Source organism: Mauremys reevesii, linkage group 9, assembly GCF_016161935.1.
Source record: "Mauremys reevesii isolate NIE-2019 linkage group 9, ASM1616193v1, whole genome shotgun sequence".
NCBI classification, from domain to species: Eukaryota; Metazoa; Chordata; order Testudines; family Geoemydidae; genus Mauremys; species Mauremys reevesii.
The window spans coordinates 62558125-62584815 of record NC_052631.1 but is presented as its reverse complement, the minus strand read 5'-3'; the positions used below and the strand labels follow the sequence as shown (position 1 = coordinate 62584815).

The 26691-nt window shown below is 45.4% G+C and overlaps 1 protein-coding gene across 1 annotated transcript; it reads right to left on the bottom strand.

The window, feature by feature from the left end:
• Window positions 1-2687: 2687 nt before the first annotated feature.
• On the bottom strand, window positions 2688-25948 carry LOC120372057 (BTB/POZ domain-containing protein KCTD16-like). The gene is made up of 4 exons (XM_039488755.1): window positions 25857-25948; window positions 25507-25632; window positions 7693-7794; window positions 2688-3857 (listed from the first exon to the last, which is right to left on the bottom strand). Exons 2-4 carry the CDS (start codon window positions 25613-25615, stop codon window positions 3340-3342), a joined length of 729 nt encoding a protein of 242 aa, XP_039344689.1. The 5' UTR covers window positions 25616-25632; window positions 25857-25948; the 3' UTR covers window positions 2688-3339.
• Between the last annotated feature and the right edge of the window lie 743 nt (window positions 25949-26691).

Here is a 26691-nt window from a genome sequence, read left to right as displayed (position 1 = left end):
ACATCTCTGCTACCATTTTGGATTTACAAACTTTGACTCACCTGTTAATATATTTTACCTGCTTTAACTTCTCAATAACCCACATTTATTTTCTTGGCTAATAAATCTTTAGTTTACTAAGAATTGGCTACCAGGGTTGATTTGGTGTGAGATCCAGAGTACCAAATTGATCTGGGGTAAGTGACTGATCCTTTGGGATGGGGATGAACCTGATGTGGTATAATTTTTGGTTTATATGACCTTTTATCATCAAATGCAGTTTGTCTGGGTGGCAAGATAGGCTGGAAAGCCAAAAGACACTGCCTGTGACTCTATGATAAGACTGGTATAGTGATCCAGTTCATGTGTGTTGCTGGCTTAGTGAAATCTAATTATAGAACATACTACCAGTTTGGGGTGCCTGTTTTCTGACAGTCTGACTGGAGATTGGCACTCACAGCTGTGAGCCACTCCAGACAGCGTGACAGCATCCCCAAGTCCCATGGTCCAGATGGGACCTCTACATAGCAACACAGGGAAAACAGTTTTCAGAACGGAGAGAGGTAAATAGTGGTGTCCCCCAGGGGTCTGAACTGGGACCTGTGCTGTTCAACATATTCATAAATGATCTGGAAAAAGGGGTAAACAGTGAGGTGGCAAAATTTGCAGATGATACAAAACTATTCAAGATAGTTAAGTCCCAGGCAGACTGTGAAGAGTTACAAAGGGATCTCACAAAACTGGGTGACTGGGCAACAAAACGGCAGATGAAATTCAATGCTGATAAATGTAAAGTAATACACATTGTAAAACATAATCCCAAGTATACATATAAAATGATGGGGTCTAAATTAGCTGTTACCCCTCAAGAAAGAGATCTTGGAGTCAATGTAGATAGTTCTCTGAAAACATCCACTCAACGTACAACGGCAGTCAAAAAAGCAAATAGAATGTTGGGGATCATTATTGCCTCTATATAAATCCATGGTACACCCACATCTTGAATACTGCGTGCAGGTCTGGTTGCCCCATCAAAAAAAAAAAAGTGGTATATTGGAAAAGGTTCAGAAAAGGGCAACAAAAATTATGAGGGGTATGGAACAGCTTCTATATGAGGAGAAATTAATAAGACTGGGACTTTTCAGCTTGGAAAAGAGACGACTAAGAGGGGATATGATCACGGTCCATAAAATCATGACTGGTGTGGAGAAAGTAAATAAGGAAGTGTTATTTACTCTTTCTCATAACACAAGAACTATGGTCACCAAATGAAATAAAAGGCAGCAGGTTTAAAACAAACCAAAGGAAGTATTTCTTCACACAATGCACAGTCAACCTGTGGAACTCTTTGCCAGAGGATGTTGTGAAGGCCAAGACTATAACAGGATTCAAAAAAGAACTAGATAAATTCATGGAGGATAGGTTCATCCATGCCTATTAGCCAGGATGGGCAGGGATGGTGTCCCTAACCTCTGTTTGCCAGAAGTTGGGAATGGGCGACAGGGAATGGATCACTTGATGTTCATTCCCTCTGGGGCCCCTGGCATTGGTCACTGTCAGAAGACAGGATACTGGGCTAGATGGACCTTTGGTCTGACCCAGTATAGCATTCTTATGATGAAATGGAATCAGTGCAGGATTCCAATCAGTGCAGAATATAGCCTGCCCACCTTCTCATCACTCAAGGGTGTATCTGGTACTTCACTGGTACTGCACTTGATCATTGCTGAAAGGCCATGTGGTTATACTGGATACCTGCATGTTTGTGGTATGCTGGGAAGTCACAGTGACGTAAGCCACAACTTCAACCACACAGGAAGTGATAATTTACCTGGGCAATGTCACAGCATTAAATGCTCCAATGCAACCCAATGAAAATACTCTGTAATATGACGAGCTCTTTGTGTGCTGTGGATTTATACCAGATACACATACCATTCAGGGGCCAATTTTAGTTTTCAATCACTTTCATCTTATTTATAGATCTGGGCTGAGGTTCTCAAAGCCGAATCTAGAACTTGTCAGAAGTTTTGGTTTTTTTAGGCATGGAAAATGTAACCTTATCAAAAAATTCAAAACCAAAATATTTAGGTCTAAATCTGAAATATTTCAGTTTGATTGCTGCTATGGTGTCTCATGGGAGTTGTAGTCCAGGTGCTTCATGCTCCTCTTCTCCTCTATAGGCTGGGACCTTTGTTGGACTACACCTGCAATGATGCACCATGGTCTTCCCTCCTGGTGAAAGGAAGTTGGTTGTATATTGTAGGGTTTCTAAGGCCATGGTATATCATGGGAGAAATAGTCTGGCAAGGGAGCCCAGCCCATAGCAGAGAACGAGAACATGAGGCAACCCCAACCACAACTCCCATGAAACACCCTGTGGAATTTCCAAATCAAAGAATTTCAGTTTTTAGCCAAAAAAGCAAAATCTTTTCAGTTTTTAGCATTTAGTTCTTTGACCAAAAACATATAAATAAACTCCATGGAAAGCAGAGGCTTTTTGCAAAACCATTTGTTTGGTCAATAATGCAATTTTCTGTTGAAAATCATTTTAGATGGAAAATTTTTGAACAGTCCAGCTGAATCTAGGGGATTTAGATGCACAGTTGCCATTTGCTTCAACAGGAACTATGTGTCTAAATCCCATGTTCAGCTTTGAATAGCTCAGCTCTAATACCCAATCATTTTGAAAAAAAAAAGAGCTGGGAAGGGACTGGAATTAGGTTTCATCATTGGCTACATTTATTAACCCCAGGAGCTCCGATCACAGTCATACTGTCATAAAGGCAGGAATGTCCATATTGCTTGAGCTGTAGCTTTGTCCCTACAGACACAACCCGAACCAACATCAGTTTCCTCCTTCCCATCCTGACTCAAATATTTTCACTTCTAGGATTTGTACAGCTCCTTTCATGCACATTTCACCCTTGACTGCCGTGAGAACAAGGAAGCTGTAGCCTTATAATCTCTGCCTGTGGAGCACCAATTCCTGGAATGATGCATTGACCAAGAAACCACTGCTCTTTGTTTTGAATACATGGACCAAACCCTGTTGTTAACTACCCCTGAGTGACCTAGGTAAAGTCAATGAGGTCAGACAGGATGCAAATCAGTTAGTCCCAGTGTCAATCAAATAACTGGTTTAAAGTAAGAGGCTCTCACAAGTCTCTCTTCAAAGAGGGCTCAAGCCTGTAAGATGCTGAGCTGCTCCTGGCCATCAACGGGGGCCAAGGACACCCAGCACCTGGCAGGCTGGCCCATCATGGACAGGATGCAGGGGAAGGTGCCTCTTGTGGCTGTGGAAGCCAGTGGGAGGCTTCAGTCCTGGGTGGTGGGAGGCTTCAGTCCCAGCCCCTCCCCTCAGACGTGGTATTTGTTCAGTAGTTCGCTTTGCCACTGCCGCTTCTTGTTGGGGAAGGAGATGGGGATCTTGATCTTCCTGAAGTCTTCGATGCACTTCCCCAGCTCCGACTCCAGCGCCCTTCTCTCCTCGCTGACGGGAGGTGCCTCAGGGCAGCTCTCTACCCCGTTCTCCTGGATGTTCAAGTGGTCACTGTTCCTCCTCTGCCCCATCTGCTTCACCTCCTCCAGGAATTTGAGGGAGTTGGAGAAATCCAGGGTGTTAGGCCGAGGTGGACATTCCTCTGGCAACTCTGGCCAGGGCAAGGAGGCTGTGGAGCCGGGGTCACCAGCCTCCGACTGGGGACCTTTGTCTGGGAGACTGTCTCCAGTGGCCAGAGCCAGGTCAGGTTCACAACGGCTGTCCAAGCTGGAGGTCGAAAAGTCGTAGCTGCTGTCCATGCCAGCCGAGTCCTTGTGTGTCTCCAGGGTTGGGTTTGGCTCTTCTGTCACCGTTGGGGCACTATCTGCTGCTGGCACTGGAGGGGAAAAATCAGAGACCGATATTAGGGATAGGTGGCTGCCATAAGGGCACATTCAACATTATGGGCCAAATTTGGTGCCCTGACTTGCCACACAACCACACTGAGTTCAGTGGAAGCCCCAGAATCCAGCACAGAGTTTAGCTCTTTTGCTGCCATTCCTTCAGCTACTGCTCCGAGGGGAAGAGAGCGTGAGGAAAGTGCTGACATATGGCTAGCTGTTGTCAATGTACGGTGTTTTATCCTTTATTTAACCATTTCCTTTGGCTTCTCAGTTCATCCCACCTCCCTCCCACCTCCGCCTTTTCTCTCAACTGCACACAGAAAGAGACCAATCCACATGCCCCTCGTGCTCGGTGGATCACAGCTAGGGAACCACTGCTGTAGGCCAAACACAACCAAATAGGGGCCCTAGCATGAAATCCAGACCCAACTGACAAAACTCTCATTTACCTCAGTGAGGACTGGATTTCACCCATAATCGTTGCTGGGAGGGGAGATTCAGTTGGTAATAGAGCCCCATACAAGTGCTTGGCTGTTTTTCATTTTCTATACCCCCTGGTCAAACCCCACGAGATGGGACATACTCAGCATGGTGTGTAGAGCTGCGCTCTCAGCTCTTGCTTTGAAACAGGAATTGGGTTACATGTTGGGCCATGTTCATGAATCATTCAGCAAGCCTGAGGCTAAATATTGGGCAAACCTGGAGGCTGATCTATGGGTTAGGGTGGAAATTTTGTAAAGCTCACTAGTTTCAAAGGTTTTGGTACACTGAACACTGCCGTTGTGTTAAACACCATTAAGATTGGTAGGGGAGTACTCACCCTTCAATTAACATAACTCTAAGCATAAACCCCCACTTAAGAAAAAAGATGTGAGTGAACCCACCCAGGAGCTTTTGGCTGAGTATTGTTTTGGGTAGGGGTGTTGGGGGGGAAGAGATCACACAGAAACTGCGATCAGGCAAGAACAGAGAGAGAGGGACTGAGGCGAGTTAATAAAGCCAAGCAGGACCCTGTAAGCACAGTGTGACTCTGGAAAAAACTAGAGCGAGGGCTTTGGGTTTGATGTTGACTAACGAGGCTTGGAGGCTGTAAGACAAAGAAATGCTGCTTTGTTCTTGGTTCCTTCTGCATTCAGAGACACAGGACTTTGTACACTCTTTGTAAATAAACAAGACTGCATCAAAGAAAATAGCAGCTGCCATCAACTTCTATTTCCAACTTGAATGTCCCCAGGGCCCCAAACTTCGACTAGCTGCCCTGGTCGAAAAGTGGTAACAATATTCAGCATGATGCGCAGAGCTCAGCTCTTGCTTTGAAACAGGCTTTTTGTTACACACTGGACTGTGTTTGTGAATCATTCAGCAAGCCTAGGGCTAAATTTTGGCCAAGCCTTAGGGGCTGATCTATGGGTTGCAATAGAAATTGTGCAAATCTCGCTGGTTTCAAAGGATTTCAGGCTGAGCTTTGGGGTGATTCAATCATGAAACCAAGATGAATGGAAACTGGAAAGTGAAAAATAAGTTGCACAGCTTCCTACATTGCTAGCTGCTGAGTTGGTCTGAAACAGTCACGGTGCATCTCTGTTTGCTAGCATTAGTGGAAAACAAGCAGTGACTCTGTATTGGAAACAGCCACTATGTTTCAATTTCTAGCCACAGGAACAAATCATGCAAAGGAACTTTAATGGAAACTGATACTAAACCATTTAGCAAGGTCAGCCCTGTTCCCTTGCCCTCAGTTAGTGAAAAGCAGCACATGCAGCCACAGCAGAACCCAAGGGAGTGGGTCTTTTACTGATCCCTGTGCCCAGCAATGCAGAGAGATTACAGGGCTAATTCCCTAAATGCATCTAACAGCTGCAGACTGCAGATTATCATGGCAATGCCATCCCTGAGGTTCTCTTGTGGGTAGAAAAAACCCCACGGGCAACTCATTTTGCATAAGGAAACATTTTCCCATCATGCATGTATCTAGTCCAACTGCATGCTGGAGTGTGCATGAAATATTACCGCTACCATGTGATCATCTCAAATGATAAAACGGGATTATTGAGACCTCTTACCAGTGAGCTGAGCATTATATGCAGGGCGATGTCTCTCTCTAGCCACATATTATTATAGTAGCAATATAGAGCTGGAAGGAATGTCAAGAGATCATCTAGCCCATCCCCTCACTCTACGGTGGGATTAAGTATGATCTAGACCATCCCCGACAGGTGTTTGTCTACCCCTGTTCTTAAAAACCTTCAATGACAGGGATTCCACAATCTCCTTGGGTCACCTGTTCCAATGCTTATGTTAGAAACTTTTTCCTAATATCTAACCTCAGTCTCCTCCTTGCTTCAAACTAAATCAATCACTTCCTGTCCTACCATCAGTAGACATGGAGAACAATTGATCACTGTCATCTTTATAACAGCCCTTAACATATTTGAAGACTGTGATCAACCCCACCCCCCAGTCTTCTCTTTTATTCTCTAGACTAAACATGTCTTTCAACCTTTCCTCAGAGGTCACATTTTCTAACCATTTGTCATTTTTATTGTTTTATTGTGACTCTCTCCAATTTGTCCACATTTTTCTTAAAGTGCAGTGCCCAACACTGGACACAGTACTCCAGCTGAGGCCCCACCAGTTACCTCCCGTGTCCTACATACGACAGTCCTGTTAATACACCCCAGAATTACATTGCCTCTTTTGCAACAGCATCATGTTGTGGACTCATATTCAATTTGTGATCCACTATAACCCCCACATCTTTTTCTTCTGTACTACCACCTACCCAGCTATTCCCCATTTTGTAGTTGTGCATTGAGTTTCCCTTCTAAGTATAGTACTTCACACTTATCTTTACCGAATTTCATCTTGTTGATTTCAGACCAATTCTCCAGCCTGTCTAGGTTGTTGTCAATTCTAATCCTGCCCTCCAAAGTGCTTGCAACCCCTCCAAGCTTGGTATCATCCCCAGATTTTATAAGCATACTTCCACCCCATTATCTAAGTCATTAATGAAATTATTGACTAGTACTTGACCTAGAACTGACCCCTGTGGGACCCCACTAGATATGTCCTCCTATCAAACCATTGATAACTACTCTTTGAGTGTGTTTTTTTTCAATGAGTTATACACTCACATATAGTAATTTAATCTAGACCAGTGGTCTTCAACCTGGAGCCGCAGACTATGTCTAAGATTTCCAAAGGGGTCGGCATCTCCATTCAAAATTTTTGAGGGGTCCGCAAATGAAAAAAGGTTGAAAACCACTGATCTAGATCACAATTCCCTAATCTGATTCTGAGTTCTAGCTGAAGTGCAAACAACCTTTATAACTTTCAAACAAAACCCTTTTTTGGAGGGGTGTGTGGAAATTTGGCCATTTCTCAAAATGAGAATTTTTTGCAAAAACTTTTTTTTTTCTTTTTCAAATCCCTTATTCCAAATATTTTCAGCAGAAGTTTTTAAGGGGAAAAAAAGAAGCCTGCTAAATATTTTTGTTTGTTTTTCCATTTCTGTTGTCATTCTGCATTGCCAATTTTAGATCAGTTGAGTCACATGGAGGGAATTTTTGTTCCCCAAAGTGGAATTTTTTGAATAACACTGATGGATCTCAAAGTAATTTACAAAGCTCAGTATCATTATCCCCATTTTAAATATGGGAAAACTGAGGCTCAGAGCAAGGCAAAGACTTGCTCAAGGTGATCCAGCAGGGGCATGGCTAAGCCAGGACTAGAACCCAGAGTCCTAGTTCCATGCTCTATCCACAAGGCAACACTGCCTGCATGTTGTGGGATGGGTGAGCTGCAAATAAAGGCACATTAGATACCAGCCTTCAGGTTTGCAAACCCCATCCTGTCTGGAACCGCCTGCTCCTGTGCCAAGCTCCTCCTCACATCCATGCCCATCTGAGGGTATGTCACTGACTCCAGCGCCTGGGGAGAACAATCCACAACAAACAGAACATCAGCAATCAGAACAGGTGATTGTGCATGTAAAAGATGGGAGGGTCATTAAAGTGCAGGGTATCGCTGAGCAAAGGGAGGTATAATGTAGACCAGCTCTGAGCCCACACACAGCTTTGCCAGTGCATCAATAGCGGACAAACTGTGAACTCTCTGCAATACTGACCATTGCTCCTGTAGCTCTTTCTGTCTCCGGCTTTGCTTTGTCCTTTTGGATTGGACTGGATGCAGAATAACCCTACTTCTAGAAAGCCCAGAGGGAAATTAGGGGGTTAAGGAGTATTCTCCAGAGGGCATGCATTTGGAATGAGATGAACATACACTGATCCTGGTGAATGCTGTTGCTCTGCTGTGTGGTAAGGAGAGATCTTCTAAAGCACCTAAAGGAGTTAGGAGAACAAGTCCCATTAACTTTCAATAGGACCTGTGTTCCTAAATCCCAGAGGTAATAATATAGAGAGATATACTTATCTCATAGGGACGCTGAAAGGTCATTGAGTCCAGCCCCCTGCCTTCACTAGCAGGACCAAGTACTGATGTTTGCAGGGGCGGCTCTAGGTATTTTGCTGCCCCAAGCACGGCAGGCAGGCTGCCTTCGGCGGCTTCCCTGTGGGAGGTCTGCCGAAGCCACGGGAGCAGTGGACCCTCCGCAGGCATGCCGCCAAAGGGAACCTCCCTGCCACCCTGGCGGTGACCGGCAGAGCGCCCCCCGTGGCTTGCTGCCCCAGGCACGCGCTTGGCATGCTATTGCCTGGAGCCGCCCCTGGATGTTTGCCCCAGATCCCTAAGTGGCCCCCTCAACGATTAAACTCACAACCCTGGGTTTAGCAGGCCAATGCTCAAACCACTGAGATATACCGCCTCCCCTTTTGAAAGGCCCTCACCAGAGCTATATTTCCTGATCAGAGGGTGAATCTCAGTGTTAAAATGGCTGGGAAGGTGCTCTGCAACATACTGCAGCAAACACCACAGTGCAGTATGCAGCCCTGCTGCACAAGTCTCCCCCTCATAACTGTATACGCACATACACACGCGCATGCTCATGGCTAGATCCTCAGCTGGTGTAAATCAACACCACTGACCTGGGTTATTTACGCTCCACAGAGGAGCCGCCTCTCGGCTTGCACAGCACAGGCTGCGTGTAAGGACGTCCTCAGCGTGAGGGGAATGACGCGATCTCCAGGTGCCTGAGTGGCTTTGCATTTAGAAGCAAGCAGATGCTAATCACTGGCCCTTGGAAATGCCTTAGCTCAGTAATAGCACATAGATATCAGCTTAGCCTGTTTTTATCCCTTTACTGAGGGCATGTCCTCGCTTAGCCCATCCAGCAGGGCCCTTATGCTAATGGCTGTAATTATCTGTACTCTGCTGGCAGTGCAGCTCTCAGCAGGTCTTTGCTGTCCCCAGCCACTGCTGTCTGCATGCCTGCGTCCCCTGCAAACAGGGTTCACATGTATTTCCTCTGAGTATAACATCCAGTAAGGCCATGGGGCACAGAGGCTGTTCTGTCCAGAACTGATCCCAAAGGAAATGGACTCCTAGCTATGCAGACCAGGGGCGATCATTTAAGCCATCCAGGCTGGTGTCACTGTGCTTTACAGACTCTTTCTATCACAGAACGTAGGAATTGCCATACGTGTCAAACCCGTGGCCCATCCAGCCCAGTATTCTGTCTCCATCAGTGGCCAGATGCTTCCATGAAAGGTGCTAAAAACCCAGAAGTGGGCAATTGTGGGATAATCAACTCATTAACCCAATCAGTTAGAGCTTGGTGCTTGCTGTGAAGGATGAGAGTTCAGATCCCTTCTGCATTTCGGTGAGTCCCCACCCTGAGACCAACCCCCTGTCCTGATTTTGGGACAGGTTCCACCTCAGCTCTTATTCCTTCCACAACCTATCTGGGCCCCTGACCTGCTGGGTGACCTTGAGCAAGTCACATCCTCACTCTGTGTCTGTCTTGGCTATGTAGACTGTAAGTTCTTTGGGGCAGAGGCTGTCTCTTACTATGTGTTTGTGCAGCACCCGGCACCACGGGGCCTTGATCTCAGCTGGGAGCTCAAGCCATTATTGCAGTACGAACAATAAATAACCTGCTCCTAGACACACTTCCTGGGCCAGTTGCTCCATCAGGAAAAAGTCGCAGGTGTTTGGCCTGAATTTTTCATCCCTCATTTTTCTTAAGCCTTTGCTTCTTGCCTTGCTCATCTGTCCGTTTCAGTGAGTAAGGTAGAGCGCGGAAGTGACATTTATCAAGTGTTCTTCTGTGCCATTCTGTTTGTCAGAATCCTGCTGGGTGCTATTAATATGCTCCCTGCTTCTGTTATGTTCAGCGTTTGGAGCGGGAGCCATGCATGAGTATCCCAGCCCTTGGATCTAGTCAGTCAGCATTTACTCCCAAGATGAATTTAACATGGGCTGGGAGCCCCAGGCCTCCCTGGCACTGTTAGAATATTCAGCGCACTCCTTTGTCTGATGCCTCCAGCTCCAGGTCTTTCACAGCATCCAAGATCCGGGAAGGAACCCAAAGTCTCTGACATGTCCTCGGGCTCTCAGTGCACTCCGCAAACATTTTGGAATAGAAGAGGAAGGTGGGGGAATGTTCCTATTGGGAGGAGGCCAGCAATGGCCTCGCTGCTCTCTCTGCAGGGTCCCAGCACCTAGGAATGAAGCTGAGCAATGCACAGCAATGAGCAGAGTGTAGCGAAGCCAGCCCCATGGCAGGTCGAGACAGCTCCCCCAAGTGGATCTCTGTCTTTCCTCCACTCCAGAGTCCACGATCTCCCTCCCAAGCAAGGCAGCTGAGCCAACTCCGTTCCACCCCAGCTGGCTGAAATCAGCCCTGGGCTTTCCTGCAGATTCTGACTTCCTGATGCATCTGGATCCTCTCCAAGTCAAGGGCTGCCTAAAATGAAGCATCCTGCTTTAATTGCCCCCGAGTGGAGACCCAGCCCTGGTGGGCAGTGACCTCTGCTCATTCCCAAGGGGTGAGAAGACTGGTTTGACTCTCCGGTGTTTAGAGGGCATTGGCAGTGTCCGGAAACGCTAGGGGGGCTGCCACCATGTGGTGATGCCGTGTCATGACAGGCACATCTCAAGGGGTTGGTTATGCCAGAGCAAGGCCTTCAGAGATGTCAGAAAAGCAAAGAGGACGCTGAACCCAGCACTGTGTTAGCAGGAGCAATAATGCGGCTTCCCAAGAAACGACTGTAAAGGGACCCAGAAGTCTGTGTGGGATGGGGAAGAAACAGCTAATTCAGGTTCCACCTTCATAACCAGCCTGGGGACTTTTACGCTGTTGTAGGCTCAGGGACTCTGCCAGCCTCCAAGCATGGTTTGTTTACATTGCTGCCCCTTTCCCTCTATTAGCTCAGAGAGAGCAAAGCTTCCCACAAATCGGGGGCCAAAGTGTCTTCTCCTTCATCTCAGCCAAAGGGGACCAGGCCAGGCCTCTCCATCTCAACCATGCTCTCCAAGGGTGTCCTGTCCGTCATCTCTACCAAAAGCATTCTCTGAAGGCATCCCAGGCCAGGGCTCTAGTCACAGGCTCATGGCTAGAGGGACTCCCGTGCCCACAGTCAGGAGGGAGCCTGAATGGAGAGCGAGAGCAGCAGGAAGTGTGCTGTGATAGATGATGCTGTGCGTTGACCTTGTGATGGTTACCACCACCACGTGTCACTGGCAATGCTTTCCACCAGGATCGCTCAGGCTACATTGACAGAGGGGTTTTACCTCATGTGAGCTGATTGCCAGTGAACTCAAGGTACTTAATGTAATCTGAGAGGCTACTTTGGTCACACTCCAAATGTTTATTCCAGATGACAAATGGGGCTCATACAGAATGATTGTGTCACACGAATCTCAACTCCTGCACTTGTCCAGACTGCGTATAGGAAATTCAACCTGTGCTGCTTCTGCATGGCTTTGGTCCCTGATACACCATCAGAAATGAGGAAGACTTTATGTAAATGTGCATCAGCTCCATGCTCACTAAGGCTGGCTGCGACAGCGAAGGCCGTTTGTTAAATCTGCACCATAGTCAACACTGCAGCTGGATTAACTGCCATGGCAACCCATCTGTGGCATCAGAGTGCCTGCACCAGGTTAATCAAACAACAGAGAGCCTGTAGTTTTGAACCAGTTTATGGCTAGCAATTACTACTCAAGTTTACAGCTGTGCCAATGCACCTCACTCCTGACCTGCAGCACCCAGTGTTGTTCTGATCCCAGGCACTCACACTCTGTCAATGCACCTCCCTCCTGACTTACAGTCCCCTTGCTATTCCAGTACCTGGTTCCTCCCCAACAGTTCTGCCAAAGTCAGTGAATCCTGACCTGCAACAGCCCTTGCCAGTCCAGTCCTGGGTCCCTCAGGTTGGGTCTACATTGCAAATGAAAGACCTGTGGCATGGCTGTGGCTGGCCTGGGTCAGCTGACTCAGGCTCACGGGGCTATAAAATTGTAGTGTAGCTGTTCAGATTAGGGCTGGAGCCGGGCTTTGAGACCCTGCAAGTGGGGAGGATCAGAGACCAGGCTCCACACCTCCATACTGCAATTTTCTAGCCCCACAGCTTGAGCCCAAGTCAGCTGACCTGGGCCCTGAGACTCAGTGCAGCATGATTTTTATCACAGTGTAGACCTACCCTCACATGGTATGTCTTACACTGCATTGTAAACCCAAGTTTGTGGGACCTGGGCTTGTGGACTTCATGTTTCCAACCCTATGCTTGAGAATCCATGCTGCACGGTAAATCCAGGCTTTCAATTGCTGGACCCAGGTCTCACAGCTGTGCTAATGCATCCATACTACGCTACCCAAACCTTCTGACTCAGGACTGTAGCTTGAACTGCATCCACACTCCAAAATGACAGGGCTTGGACCCAAGACCCAGCAGGACTCGGCCTCTGACCCACCCCCCCAGCAGGGTCCTGAGTGCTTGCTGATCTGAGTCAGGCTGTGGTCAGGAGGGCTTGGGCTCAAACCTGTGTCAGAACCCAGGTTTTGCATGAAGTGTAGACATACCCTGAGGAGCAGAGGCTGCTAATCTTGAGATGAGATGCTACATCATGTGGGTGTTTGTCATGTACACAAATAGAGACCAGCTTCAGCCAAAACTCATTTCACCTGTGACCCAAGACAGGCTCCGAACAGGCCTCCAGAGCTGAAAGTCAGGAACTCCCGGACTACTCTGAGTCCCTTTTTTCCTAATGCAGCTTTTCATGATCAATTCCTGCAGCTGCTGCACCAAAGTGGGGGGTGGGGGTGGAGAGAGAAGCCTGAGCCCTTGAAAGAACTAATCTTGCTGAGTTTAAATCATAGTTTTGACTTCCCTCTGCCACTCAGCTTGTCCTTCGCTGTCAAGGGGTTGCAACGTGGACTCAGTGCTTGGGAATGGCAAAGCAAGAGGCTGGGGCCACGCAGCATCAGGTGAAATGAAAATCGAAGAGTAGCTGAGGGGGAGAGCAGGCGCATTTTAATTAGCTATCTGGGACCTGGGCTGCTGGCCTCCCCACTGGACTCACCCCTCAGGACTTTGAACTCTAGAAGCGGAGGGAGGACACGTGGATCAATGGTTGCTTCCATGGCTAGGTCTGAGCACCTTCAAAATACCTGGGATGGGGAAGGGGAGGAATTATAGTGGGGGAAGAATTAGATGGAAACATCCTGGCTAATGAGGCCTCTCTGATCCTGGTTTAGTCTTTGCATAGTCTGTTAATGCACCAAGGCTGTTCAGAACCAGCTCCAGACAGCACCTTAAATGGATGTTGCTGAGCAGTTTTGCTGTGTTGACTCTAATGTTACCAGCAATAGAGATCTTGATACTGAGCTCACTAGTTGAATTGCAAGACAGAGCCTGGAAGAATAACAAATTGTCGATTCAAGTGAAAAGCCGTATTTATGAGACGTGTTTTGCCCACTCTTCTATATGGCTCAGAAATGTGGATGATTTATGCCAAATGTACCAAAAGACTAACAATCTTTCATATCAGATGTTTGCATAAAGTTCTTCGAATAAGATGGCAAGACAGGGTGACAAATACGGATGTGTTAAATCATGCTGGCATGTCATTCATGGGAATGTTAGTAAGAAAAGACTCAGGCGGCTTGGACATGTCACGCAAATGCTGGATTACAGGATCCCAAAGAGTGTGCTGTACTCTGAAGCTTGCAAAGGGCCTAGAAACAGAGGCAGGCCATTGCATGGATTTCAGGATGCTTGTAAAGAGGACTTAGTATCCTTTGGAATCTCTGTGGATGATTAAAGGAGTGTGGAATGCTGCTGTGGCTGGCAGAGCCAGCTTGTAGATGGAGCAAGGTAGACTGGATCAAGCTTTGTGATGTCTGCATTAGAGGAGGAAAGAATCTGCTGCATTAGAGGAGGAAAGAATCTGCTGCTTGGATTAATAGCATTGCTAGCACATGGGTGTGCCCTACTGTGGATGGGACTGTCACTCATGCATCGGACTCAGCAGCCATCAATGAACTCATTGGCATATATGCCATGCTCTGTAAAGAGCGACGGTGCCATTGATTGAGTCTGTTCATAATGCTTGTGTAATCCCCTGCTCAGTGTGTTATACAGTCCCTCTGTGCCCGATTGTGATGCATGGCCAGAAAGGGTTAAACATCCTTCAAAATAAATAACTCTCAAAAGACATGTGGGGAGATAATGTTTGTGTTTTTGTGTATTTACATATGTATGAGTAGGGTGGACAATGTAATCAACAGTCCCAGTCTATGCTGTAGTCTGATAATTCAGAGATCAAAAGAACATCCTAGTATTTAAACAAATTGTAAATGTGGGATATCTCAATATTCATCTCTCTTTGAAATGTATAGCAAATAATCTGTGAATGGTGGAGGAACAAGCAAATTGCCTTATGTTAATTCTACAGCTAAGTACCGGTGATGGACCTCCTTCAAAGTCATGCTAATTATCTGTTGAACTCCAACTTGTCAAAAGACATGAAATTGTATAAAAGATCCTTGGGTCCTGATTCTGTCATCTCAGATCTGCTTAGGCTTCATCGGGGGAAGTTTGAGTCGCAAGACTGAGGTCCCAGTTATGCTGGTACGCCCTGAATATGAGATTTGGACATTGGACTATAACCTATGAACTATTTCTAAAGGAACTCACTGCAACTACAAAGCTCACCACCTCTGCTATGAATCTGCACCTCAATGAATTGAACTCATGTCTGTATATATATTGATCTTTTAACCATACTCTCTCTTTTGTTTTTTAATAAAGTTTAGTTTAGTTAATAAGAATTGGCTGTAGCATGTATTTGGGTAAAATCTGGAATATTCAATAACCTGGGAGGTAATGTGTCCAAACCTTTGTGATTGATAGTACCTTTTTCTTTATATGATGAAATAAGATATACAGAAATTTTCATCATATTTGACGTGGGTATCTGGATGGAGGTCTGAGGCTGGATCACTTTAAGGGAACTGTGTTGTTTGGACTTCTGAGTAACCAATAAGGTAATAAAGAAGCTGTTTTATGCTGGCTTGGTAAATCTAGGTATTGAAATATCCACCAGCTTTTGGGGGTTTGTCTTCCCCATTTTTTACAGCTCACCCTAATTGAGTGACCATAGCTGGCCCGACTGGGACCCCGGTCACACCGATCCACAGAGGATATCAGTCTGCCACAGGTGTCCCAGCGATGAGCATGTCTCTGTAGTTCAACCTGTAGAGAGGTCATGCTTTCAGCTCTAGAAGTCCCTGGTGTAGCCCCAATTATAAAGGAAGATTTAACCTCATCTATCATGCATTGGTCTGAGAGGGTTCTGCCTCCAAATAGGCTGCAGTGGTGAGGTTGTCATTAGCATGAAGCCCTTGAGGAGCACACACGAAGCAGTCCTCTGTGTGGTCTCTAATAGTAATGTTATCAACTGCATTAGTAGGAGCATTGCCAGCAGATCAAGGGAAGTGATTATTCCCCTCTATTTGGCACTGGTGAGGCCACACCTGGAGTATTGTGTCCAGTTTTGGTTCCCCCACTACAGAAGGGTTGTGGACAAATTAGAGAGAGTCCAGTGGAGGGCAACAAAAATGATTAGGGGGCTGGGGCACATGACTTATGAGGAAAGGCTGAGGGAACTGGGGTTATTTAGTCTGCAGAAGAGAAGAGTGAGGGGTGATTTGATAGCAGCCTTCAACTACCTCAAGGGGGGTTCCAAAGAGGATAGAGCTAGGCTGTTCTCAGTGGTGGCAGATGACAGAACAAGGAGCAATGGTCTCAAGTTGCAGTGGGGGAAGTCTAGGTTAGATATTAGGAAAAACTTTTTCACTAGGAGGGTGGTGAAGCACTGGAATGGGTTACCCAGGGAGGTGGTGGAATCTCCATCCTTAGAGGTTTTTAAGGCCCAGCTTGACAAAGCCCTGGCTGGGATGGTTTAGTTGGTGTTGGTCCTGCTTTGAGCAAGGGTGTCATAAATAAACAGATAGTTAAGGGTTAAGGTCTCTTTTACCTGTAAAGGGTTAACATGCAGTACCTGATGACCACCTATCCAGAGAACCAATCAGAGACAACATAATTTCAAATCTCTGTGGAGGGAAGCCTTTGTCTGTGTTCTTTGTTAGAGCTTTCTTTGGATCTAAAAGAGGCCAGTCATGTCTCCAAGTTCTCCTGGAGTAGTTCCTACTATTTAATAGTGAGTATTAATTAGAAAGGCGGATTAGTCTTTTGAGTTGCTTTCTATATTTGCAATTGTGTGTTTGCTGAAGGAAATTCTTTATTCCTGTTTGCTGTTACTTTGCTTTCACTGAGAAAGAAAGGGGGAGGGGGAATTCTCTCCAGAGATTGATAAGTTTAGACCCTGTATTGTTCTATCTTGGATTACAGAGACAAGTTACTTTCTTTTTATTCTTTAATAAATTCTTTTCTATTAAGGACTTGGTTGATCTTTCTTTGGGTGGATTCTTAGGGAAAGGGGAGGGGGAGGTATCCCTCTGTAGTTAAATCCCGGTGTCTCTCCTAGGAAAAGGGAGGGGGGAGGAAGCAGGGGGGAATGGTTTATTTCTCCTGGGTGTAAGAACTAAAGAGGAGGGGGAGGTATCCCTCTGTAGTTAGATCCCGGTGTCTCTCCTAGGAAAAGGGAGGGGGGAGGAAGCAGGGGGGAATGGTTTATTTCTCCTGGGTGTAAGAACTCCATGGATTTGGGGCTCTTGGGATCCCCAAGGATTTTGGGGAAGTACTGTGTCCCAATCCACGTTCCTGATTGGGTGGTGGCAGCTTTTACTAGATCTAAACTAGGATTTTAGTTTAGAGGAAAACCAGTGCAGGTCCCCATATTAGAACCCAACAGCTCTAAGTGGGGGTGAGACCTATGACAAAGGGGTTGGACTAGAGGTCCTGAGGTCTCTTCCAACCCTAATATTCTATGATTCTATGATTAGCAAAATAAAATTGCAAACACTGTAATACAGCAAAGGAGACCGCCAATACAGCATGTCCAATACCTGCGCTGTGTTACTCACCTCATCCCTTGCGGGAACCCTGAAGTAGATGCAGTGATCCCAACGTGATCATCAGGCCAATGTGTGCCGATGGGTCCCACTGCCCACAGGCTGGGTACCACCTTTCACGCTGGGTTAGGCTGACACCCACCAGGCCTTATACATATTTAATGATAGGTTCAACTTCCTTTCCTGAAACGTAATTCCACCCCTCAGTAACACTGGGGTCCCTAGCTTCAATAGGTCACTTGGTCATTTATGACATATTCATTAGCATTTCTGTCAACTAGTCGCCATGGTATATCTAGTATGAAACATGAGACTAGTACGTGTAAGTTTTGGATAAGCTCAACATACTTTAAATTTGCCCTACATTTCCAAAAGTATATTCTCGTGGTTTCATATGTCACCTTTTCCCAACTTGTAATACTTTCGGTTTCTGTCATACTAAGGTTGTGACTTAGGGTCTTTTTATCAGTTAGCTCCTTATTCCAAGCTATTCATGTCAAGCTTGGCCTTAGTTATGCTAAGCTAATTGTCATACAGGCTTGAGGCCTGTAGGTTCTTGGGTTACAGCTGGTGACAGCTTGTCTGGGTTCAGATTCCTGCAGACCTCAGATGCTTGGGACACGCTTCTTCAATACGTAACCCATGATCTGTGTGTTTGATCCAAAGAGGGTGTGATTCTGTTACAGAGCCTGGATCAAGCTATGGACACTCACGCTCTTAGCTCTAGAGGTCCGCAGTGCCATCCCTAGCTTTGCGCAAGATGGCAGCCCTTATACTTGCAATGTTCTATGTCGGAGCCCAATCTGGCACATATGAAAATCAGCCAAAGGGACTACCAATTGACTTTAGTGGGAACTGGATCTGTCCCTACATGTTTAGAATTATTAAGGTATATCTATAAAAAAATCTCTGCACCTCTCACATGTGATCATGCATGCAACTGTCATAACTGCATATGCAAATGACTCATACTCCATAGGTCAGATCTCAACAATGGCCCAAAGGATTACACAACATTGTGAGAATTGGTATATCAACTATGCATGGGGCTCAGTGAAACCACTGCTGCGGAGATTGGTAGAGTCAAGCCAATGATAACTTCAGCAACTAGTGTTTAGCCACAACAACTATGTAAAAGCGAGAGCAGCACCGAAGAGGTGTTTGAGGAGGAAACAGAAAAGACCCTTTTCCTGATGAATCTACAAAGGAAGTGTAGGTAGGAACACCATAAGCACCCAATCTATGATTTGTCCAGGCCATCAAATCTAACACCTCTACTTCTACTGAGTTCCAAGTGGTTATGACATTTGTTGTAAGTGTCATCTGAAAGACCTCTCCAGACACCCATTGCCACTCAACACCATGTTAGTGGCTCAGTGAGACAGAAACCTACAAAGACCTACCAAGAGAGGAAGGATGAGCCAGTGGTTAGAATACATCATGGGATTCTGGGGATTAGGTTTCAGGCTCCTCCTCTGCCAAAGACTTCTAGTAAAGTCACTGGATCTCTCTGTGCCTCGGTTCGCCAGGTGTAAAATGCAAATAGTGGTACTTCCTTACCGCCCAGAGGTGTCGTGAGGGTAAAGAGATTGTGAGGTGTTCAGCCAATTGGCAAAGACAGAAACGGATTCACACACCACACCTTGTACCACGTACTGGTTAGTGTTCTTCAAAGATTCACTTAGCCGAACCTGCTTAGCTTGCAGGCTCCCAGAAGAAGAGTATGTGATCAGAGGTAATGAAATTCTCTTGAGAACTTCCAGGAGAATAAAAACAAGAGTTGGCTGGAATTTGCCTGTGCCTGTGATTCCCCTTCTCCCCCCGTGTGCGCGCGCGCACACACACACACACACACAGAGAGCGTCTTTCTTAGGCAAGAGAATAATATATGACCGAAATTGCCATTTGAGATAGTTAGGATTATGTTCTCCCCTGAGCTTTATTGATTTACAGGAACTGCTTGGTTCCATGAAATATGCATGGCTGCAGCCAAACTCTCGGCAGGTTCAGCAATCACTATAAATCAGAACTCATTACTCACGAGGCTCCATGGAACACTGTTGCTAATGTTCATCACCAGGCTAAGTGCAGTTCAAGTTCATCCCCAGATACTTTTTAATCCCTAACTTCCTCCTTTTATCTTCTCTCCAGGGCTTCAGGTGTGGATGGGAGACACTGGTGCTGCACTTGTATTGAATCTCATGTTTAGTGGTAGTTGGGCAAGTTGAGTCAATCACTGGCAACTATCTAGGCTAGGGAAGAGATTAATGCTTGTGTTCGTTGGGAAGAGAAAGGTTTTATGCTCCTTCTTTACCATAGTAACACAGCCCATCACTGCCTCTCAAATCCTGCTCCTGTGTAATCACTCACGTATACAAACCATCTCTGCTCAGGAAGGATGGTCCCCATTCTGCTCGCTTGTATTTACCATTTCCCCATTCAAGAACACTCTCCTTGTTCAATACCATTCTGTGCAGTTCAGAATTCTTGTCCTATCTCAGACAGTTCCTACTGGTGGATGGCAGATTATACCCAGCATGACAATTCCAGTAACTAGTAATTAGCAGCATCAGCAGCATCCCTTGTTATCATAACATCAAGGAGATGGAAAGGGACCAGTGCAGTCAGAACCAGAATAAGCAGCCAACCCACTTTGAGGTTCCCTCAAGGGCGACCAGTTTTAATAATCGCTGTTCTCCAGGTGCTTTGATTTCCCAAGAGGCTGGGATTCCCCAGGGTCGATCTGAATGCTAGCAACCGTTTTCAGGGAGTAGAAACGGTGTGCACACAATCAGCTAAAGAAGCTTTTCTTTGGAGGTACTTTCAGGGTGCATCAAACAACATGCCCAGCCTAGTGGAGGTAAATTTCCAACAAGATGGCTGCAGGAGTCCCCAGTAGTTTGCCTAATCAAGAACTTTAACAATCAGGTCACAGTGTCAGAGTCAAATGACTAGGGTGAGAGGACGTGGCCGGGGTGCTGAAGGAGAAGTTTGATCACTGCGCTAGTTGTTCAGCTTCATTGAAGACATGAGTCAAAATCATCGTGAATGTCAGGTTTGAGGTGTGCCAGGACATTCCAGAATGCCGATCCAGCACAGTTTTTGGGGCGCTGTAACAGTGCTCCAGCACTTCTCGTGGGTAGTCCTGCAAGTACCAGGAGTGTGCCCCAGCATTTCTTTTTTCAGGATTTGAACATAGCCCGTATGTATCCATCCACTCACATCACAGGGCCCTATCCTCAGCTGGTGTAAATCAGTGTAACTCCATAGATGTCAGTGGAGCTGTGCTGACGTACACCAGCTGAGGATCTGGCCCACAGCATGTATATGTCTCTGTCTATGACATTAGCTTGTAAATGGCATGACTACAGTGACAGCCCAGAGATGTCTCTGAGGCAGAAATCTTTACTCAGCTCCCTTATGGGACATCAGGCACAACAAGGTGGCAGGGTAGCACATGGCAAATATTTTCCAGGAAAAGGTGTCCTGCCAACATGACAATTTCAAAGTCAACCCACTTCTATAACCACTTAGTCTCTTCCCTGGGTCAGAATCTACAGTGTACGATAGATCCAGCGCAGTGCTGCTTAGATACTGGTTGGACACAGCAGCGGTCAAGTCATTGGTGTGCTGAATGAGACTCACCCCTTTGTGTGTGGCTTTCTCTAGGCTGTGGCATAATCTTGGGAAAATGTATCCCTGGAGGAAACCATCTGTATCTGACAACTCAAAAAGTTCAGGGGAGATGATGAGAAGTGGTTAACTCTCTGAAGGGCCTCTGGCACACTTATACGTGGATGTAATGGCACCTCGCTCATGGATGGGACGGATGCCTTCGAAATGCATATTGCAGTCTAATAATGTCAATTACTTCACATCTGTTGTTGTCCTTAAAGCATTGCCAGTTCTTCCTTAGATAAAGGTTACATCAATATTTGCACTATTTCCTAATCTCGCTCTGGGAATGGGTAAGGAATGATGCAAATACTGAGGAAATGCTGTTTAGCTAGCTGAAGCCACTGGCAGATTTTAAGGGGTGATTATTGTGGGGCTCTCTGCCTTTCTCCTCATCAAAAATCCCCTCATCCTGCCATTCAGGCAGAATTTGGCCCAGCGCATCTAGAGTTGTGTGTGTGTGTGTGTGTGTGTGTGTGTGTGTGTGTGTGTGTGTGTGTGAGAGAGAGAGAGAGAGAGAAAGGACAGCTCAATCCCCATGGTAGCCTCACTAATCAGGAAATGGTTTGGAATTTTGGAAAAGGGGGATTCACAGTCTCTCTTGAGTGCTGGATGCAATACAGTGTAAGGACATCATGCCTTCTAGGGTTACAAGCACTGGGGACAAATTCTTACCAACTGGATTTTTGTTTCCCCTCAAAGGAGCTGAGAAGAGCTGGGTGAATCCTATTAAACACTGCACAAATATTCATTCAGATTTCTAGCAGGTTTGCATGGGCTCCATGTTCATCCCCCTTTCTGAAGCTTCCAACAAATGGATTTTGTTAACACAAAAGTTAGGTGAACAGCTGTTAATTCTTCAGGAGGTAAAGGTTGTTGGTGTATGACCAAGAGGATTTTTAATCATTTTCTATTTTCCTTTCTAAGAGGTTTGCCATCCAATCAGAGAGAAGAAACCCAACCATGTCTACATGCACCATTTCGTCTGAGTCTGCTTGGGTCATTGCCAATTATGTGCTTCCTGGCAAATTGATTTCTTGATATACCTGAGCGCGGCCAATTCGTTGTGCATGTGGAGAGCCTGCAGCGGCAACATCCAATGTATTGTGTGTATTAATGACATGCATAAATATACAGTGTGTATACAACAGATTAGTTATGTATGGATATTCATTTAGCTGTATTTTCTAAGTCATGTCAAAGACCCCTACAGTGTAATAAACATTCTTTTTTAGTGGGTCTATAAATATGAATATATATGAGTGAAAGAGAGAGAGAGAGAGAGAAAGAGAGAGATTAATGCACAGAGAGTGTGTGCGTGTGTGGGTATAGACAGAAGTTACCTAAACCATTTTGTGTGTGTGCAGGTACAGGCTGAGATGGCCTAACCCACTGCATGCATAGTCAGATATTGCCTAACAAATAGCATGTGTGAGTTGGAAGCCAGAAATTGTCTACGATGCAATGTAGGTGTGTGTACATGCATCCATAACTGTAGGGAATAGGGAATTCTTCATTTAGCTCCATTTTATTGCTCAGTCCCCAAAAGAAACAGGTGAGTCATAAGCTAGACCCCTCTGTCTCCAGTTTTTCCATATGTCTCTTGTGAGTCCATATCTCACGTCTGCCAATTGTATTTGGGTCATGTCTCTGTATCTCCCTCACATCCCCATTATAACAGGCCCAGAATCCTTCCATGAAACAAAACAATACACCAAAAATTCTACAGTGGTAGCGAGTCATCAGGATGGGGGAATCGCCTCACTCTGAGCAGTGATGGACACAGGAGTCCTGGAAAGAGGCCACAGGTTTAAGTGGGATTGTTGTTTATGTCCAGATGGTATCAGATGTGTTCATAAGTGTGAAAAGAGAAGATCACACATCATCACACTCAGAGGAAACTGAATAGGGCCTGAACCACAATCATAAAGAAAAGATTCAGCTTCTAATAGAGAAAATTACACTGGAGGCTGCCAGGCATGGAACTACTTAATAGAAATACATGTTGATTTGGTGTAGGTTCTATATAAATACTGTCTATTTTAATTGACAGGTTAAAAATCACACATTTTTCTAAAAAATCCTTCTCTCTGTTACAAATAATGCCTTAGGTTACTTAAAATGATTTTTTTTTAACTCATTTACCTTTACTCAGTTTTGTTGCCTGCCTCTTTCCCAGGCACGGGAGGGAGGGCGGCAGGCGGCTCCGGTGGACCTCCCGCAGGCATGTCTGCGGGAGGTCCACTGGAGCAGCGGGACCGGCAACCGGCAGACCGCCCCCCGTGGCGTGCTGCCGTGCTTGGGGCAGCGAAATTGCTAGAGCCACCCCTGCTCTTTCCCCCTCCCCCTTCTCTCTCAGTCTGAATACTGAAAATAAGACTGGTCAGTTTCATGTTTATTATAGCCAGTTTCAAGTCAATTTCACTTTCAAGCGCTCATGTGCTAACACAATGCTGCAAAATGGAGAGTGCAAACAGTAGAAGGCAATGTTTGTTTTTTAAAAAGATAAACTGCTTACATTGGAATGAGCTAAAATACAAGTATTTGGGTTGTTCTTATAGTTTTTAAATGCTTGGTTTTTACAAAAATCTAAATTTGGTTTCAGATTTGCCATTTTAAATCAGGAATAGTATGATTAAATTTAAACATATAGAGGGGTATTGCTATATTTTAAATATCTACGAATAGATATATTCAGATAGATAGAGAGAAGGAGATTAGAGAGAGAGAATCTAGATAGAGATCTAGATATATTCTAGAGAGAGAGATATTACAATAATTATGTACATACAGATATTAGATATAGAATTAGATATTTAGAGTGAAATCCTGGTCCATATGTAGTACATAGAAGTTCTTCCATTGACTCCAATGGAGTCAGGCTTTCACCCTTAGAATCCAGATGTTATTCTCCATTTACAGTTATCAATTTTAAAATACAGTTGTTGCCATTACAAGATCAGTATTTAGCATTAGTTAATTTGTAATGACCATGTGAGATACCTCATAGCTCCCCTACACATAGAACAGGAAATAAGTTTGGTTACCATATGATATCTGTTGGCAACCAAACTAGGCCACATAACTGACCTGACCTACTGGGCACAGGGGTAGGACATCAAGTGGTATAAATTGGGGTAGCTGCACTGAAGTCAACAGCTTTTATGCCACTTTACATCATCTGAGAATCTGGATCAAAGTTCTTTCAGGGTTTGTCTACATGGGGAAGTAGCCTGGAGTAGCTAGTATGCATTAACTACTCTTCATTACCTCCCCAGGTGGACACTTACTGTGCACTTCAGAAGTGCATTAAGCTAAACCACCAGAGGGTGCTTTTAGTGAGCAGCTGGAGTGTCCACACAGGGAGTTAGTGCAGAGTAGCTAGTGTGTTTAAATTCACAGCCTAGCTTACTCCTCACTAACTCCCCTGTGTAGACAACTCCTCAGTTGTTGATGTGTCCAGAGTCTCCCTACAAATGTTTTTTGCTGTTTGGAAAACTCTGGAGCCAAGGAACTGTGAAGATGTTCTATTAATCACTTGAGTGCTGTACAACACACCTCAGACATGGACTGGAAAACTACAACTCTCAGGCTGAACCTTGGTGAGTTACATCTTCCCTGAAGTGCAACATAAGTGCTTCGTATACCACAGCTAAAATCCACCATCACTCAAAGGGTGCAGCAGACAGCACTAGTGAAAGGCTTAACAGAGTGTATTGTACATGAATCCATGCTGTCGGCAGTGGGAAAGGGAACATCTTATGGTAAAAGGTTTCCTCTCATTGGAGTGCTGGAGCCAGAAGGGCTGAGCTTTGTGGCTTTCTCACTGTTACTGCCTGTGGGGTGATAAAGGAAAAAGACCACAGAGTCTGACTGACTCACCTCTTATTCGTCCTTTATTTGAGCAAAGCTCTCACTTGAAGGTCCGTGGGAGTTTTGCTGAGTAACGATGTTGGGATTTGGACCTGATGAAGTAACACTCATAGCCCAGTAAGAGTCCTCTGGAATCTTAAGACCATCATGGGGCAGAAGGATGCTCTCTTGGTTAAGCGTTTGGACTATTACTTACAACAGCTGTGTTCAATTCCCAGGGCACCAGACCCCCTGTGACTTAGGGCTGGGAATTTAGGCACCTAAATTCCTTTAAAAACTTGGCCTTTAATCGCTCTGTGCTGCAGCTCCTCACCTATAAAATGGGAACCGTTCTACTTCCTCTCTCCGCCTCAGCTCAATAGGCTTTGAGCTTGGAGGCAAGAGCTATGGGTTTGTACAGCATCTAGCACAGCAGAGCCCTGATTCTGGTTAAGTACCATCACAACAGGAATAATCATATTCTTACCTGCTAACTGCATGATTTATAAAACCCAGGTCCATGTTAGAGGTGCTGCTAAGCAAGGCTGCCAATGCGATGCCAAGTGAATTAATTGTTCTGCTTGTGGCAATGAAACCCTGAGATGCTGCAAAGAGCCTGCATTTGACCCCATGTGCCCACCCCACATGGCATGTGGGACCCAAGTGGCAAACATTCTCACCTGGAAATAATGTAGCTTCGTCTGCCTGGAGGTCCAACGTGGGCTTAGAAGAAGAGGAGAGATGCTCTTTAAGGCTCTGCTCAAGTTCTGCAGGTGGGGGAGCAGCCATGCTGAGGCAGGAGCTACCTAAAAAGCCCCAACCCAAAGAGAGTGATTAAGTTGAGATTCCTGACCAGAAAACTTGAAGAGACGGTAAGGACCATATGTAGCCGGAGGGCAGGGACCATCTTATGAAATCTCTCCCATTCTAAGGGCCGAGCTGCCCACCTGGATACAGACAACATCAGATGCTGCTTCTCCTCCAGTACATTCCAAGCTGTTAATCTGCATCTTCCCCCACATTAAAGTACCTTCCCTTGGGCAGTATGTGAAGATCACACCATAGGATTTCCCAGCATACACTCTACAGTCAGGGAGAGGATTACAATTTTCTTTCAGTTTAAAGAGATCTGTCTCTTTCCTTCTTTCTGTTTCTCGCTCTTCCTTTGTCCATAGAGCTGGTCTGGAAACAGACTTTCACATCCTGTGAAAAATGTCAAGATTTCAAAATCTTTTTATCCTGATTTGGAACAAAGAGCCAAAATTTTGAAATTTTTCATAAAATGAAATAATGAAAAAAAAAAGTCACTTTGAGTCAATCCAAACATTTCATTTCAATGAATTCGAAACACTGTTTTGACTCCAACCCTCTAAAACACATCAAATAAAGTAAATGTCCAAATAAAAAGTAATTTCAAAATGAAAAATCTAAATTTTTCATCAGAAAATTTCAAAATGGAACAACATGTTCAAACTATTTTCTGTTTCTTTAATGAAATTTCATCAGAATTGATGCAATTTCACAAAACATTTCAGTTTTGTTGAAATAGGCATTTTCTGACAGAAAACTCTTTCTACAAAAATTTTCCAACCAGCCCTATTTGTCTGCTCTCTCTCCCTTCCTATCTCCAGCTCTCAAGACTTGGTCTGGCCCCAAAATATACTGGCACAAGCAGAGAAGCCCTGTGCAATTGTGTATCATAGAATACAAATAGCAAATCAGTCTTTCTCCACTCCACCTACTTCCCTCCCTTCTAGAAACCACCCTGCATACTGTAAAGAGGTAGCTAAATAGATACTCCTTTATAATAGGATTGATATAACGTAATGGCCAAACTCTAACCACTCCCCTACCCATACAGGGCC

What these genes read in the sequence shown, in the direction of transcription:
- LOC120372057 (XM_039488755.1), bottom strand. Translation starts at nt 25,615, where the DNA reads ATGGCTGCTCCCCCACCTGCAGAACTTGAGCAGAGCCTTAAAGAGCAT. An exon ending in CGAAGCTACATTATTTCCAG is followed by an intron (nt 7,795 to 25,506) that starts GTGAGAATGTTT and finishes TGTTCTCCCCAG; the next exon opens with GCGCTGGAGTCAGTGACATA. An exon ending in TGGGGTTTGCAAACCTGAAG is followed by an intron (nt 3,858 to 7,692) that starts GCTGGTATCTAA and finishes TTTCCCCTCCAG; the next exon opens with TGCCAGCAGCAGATAGTGCC.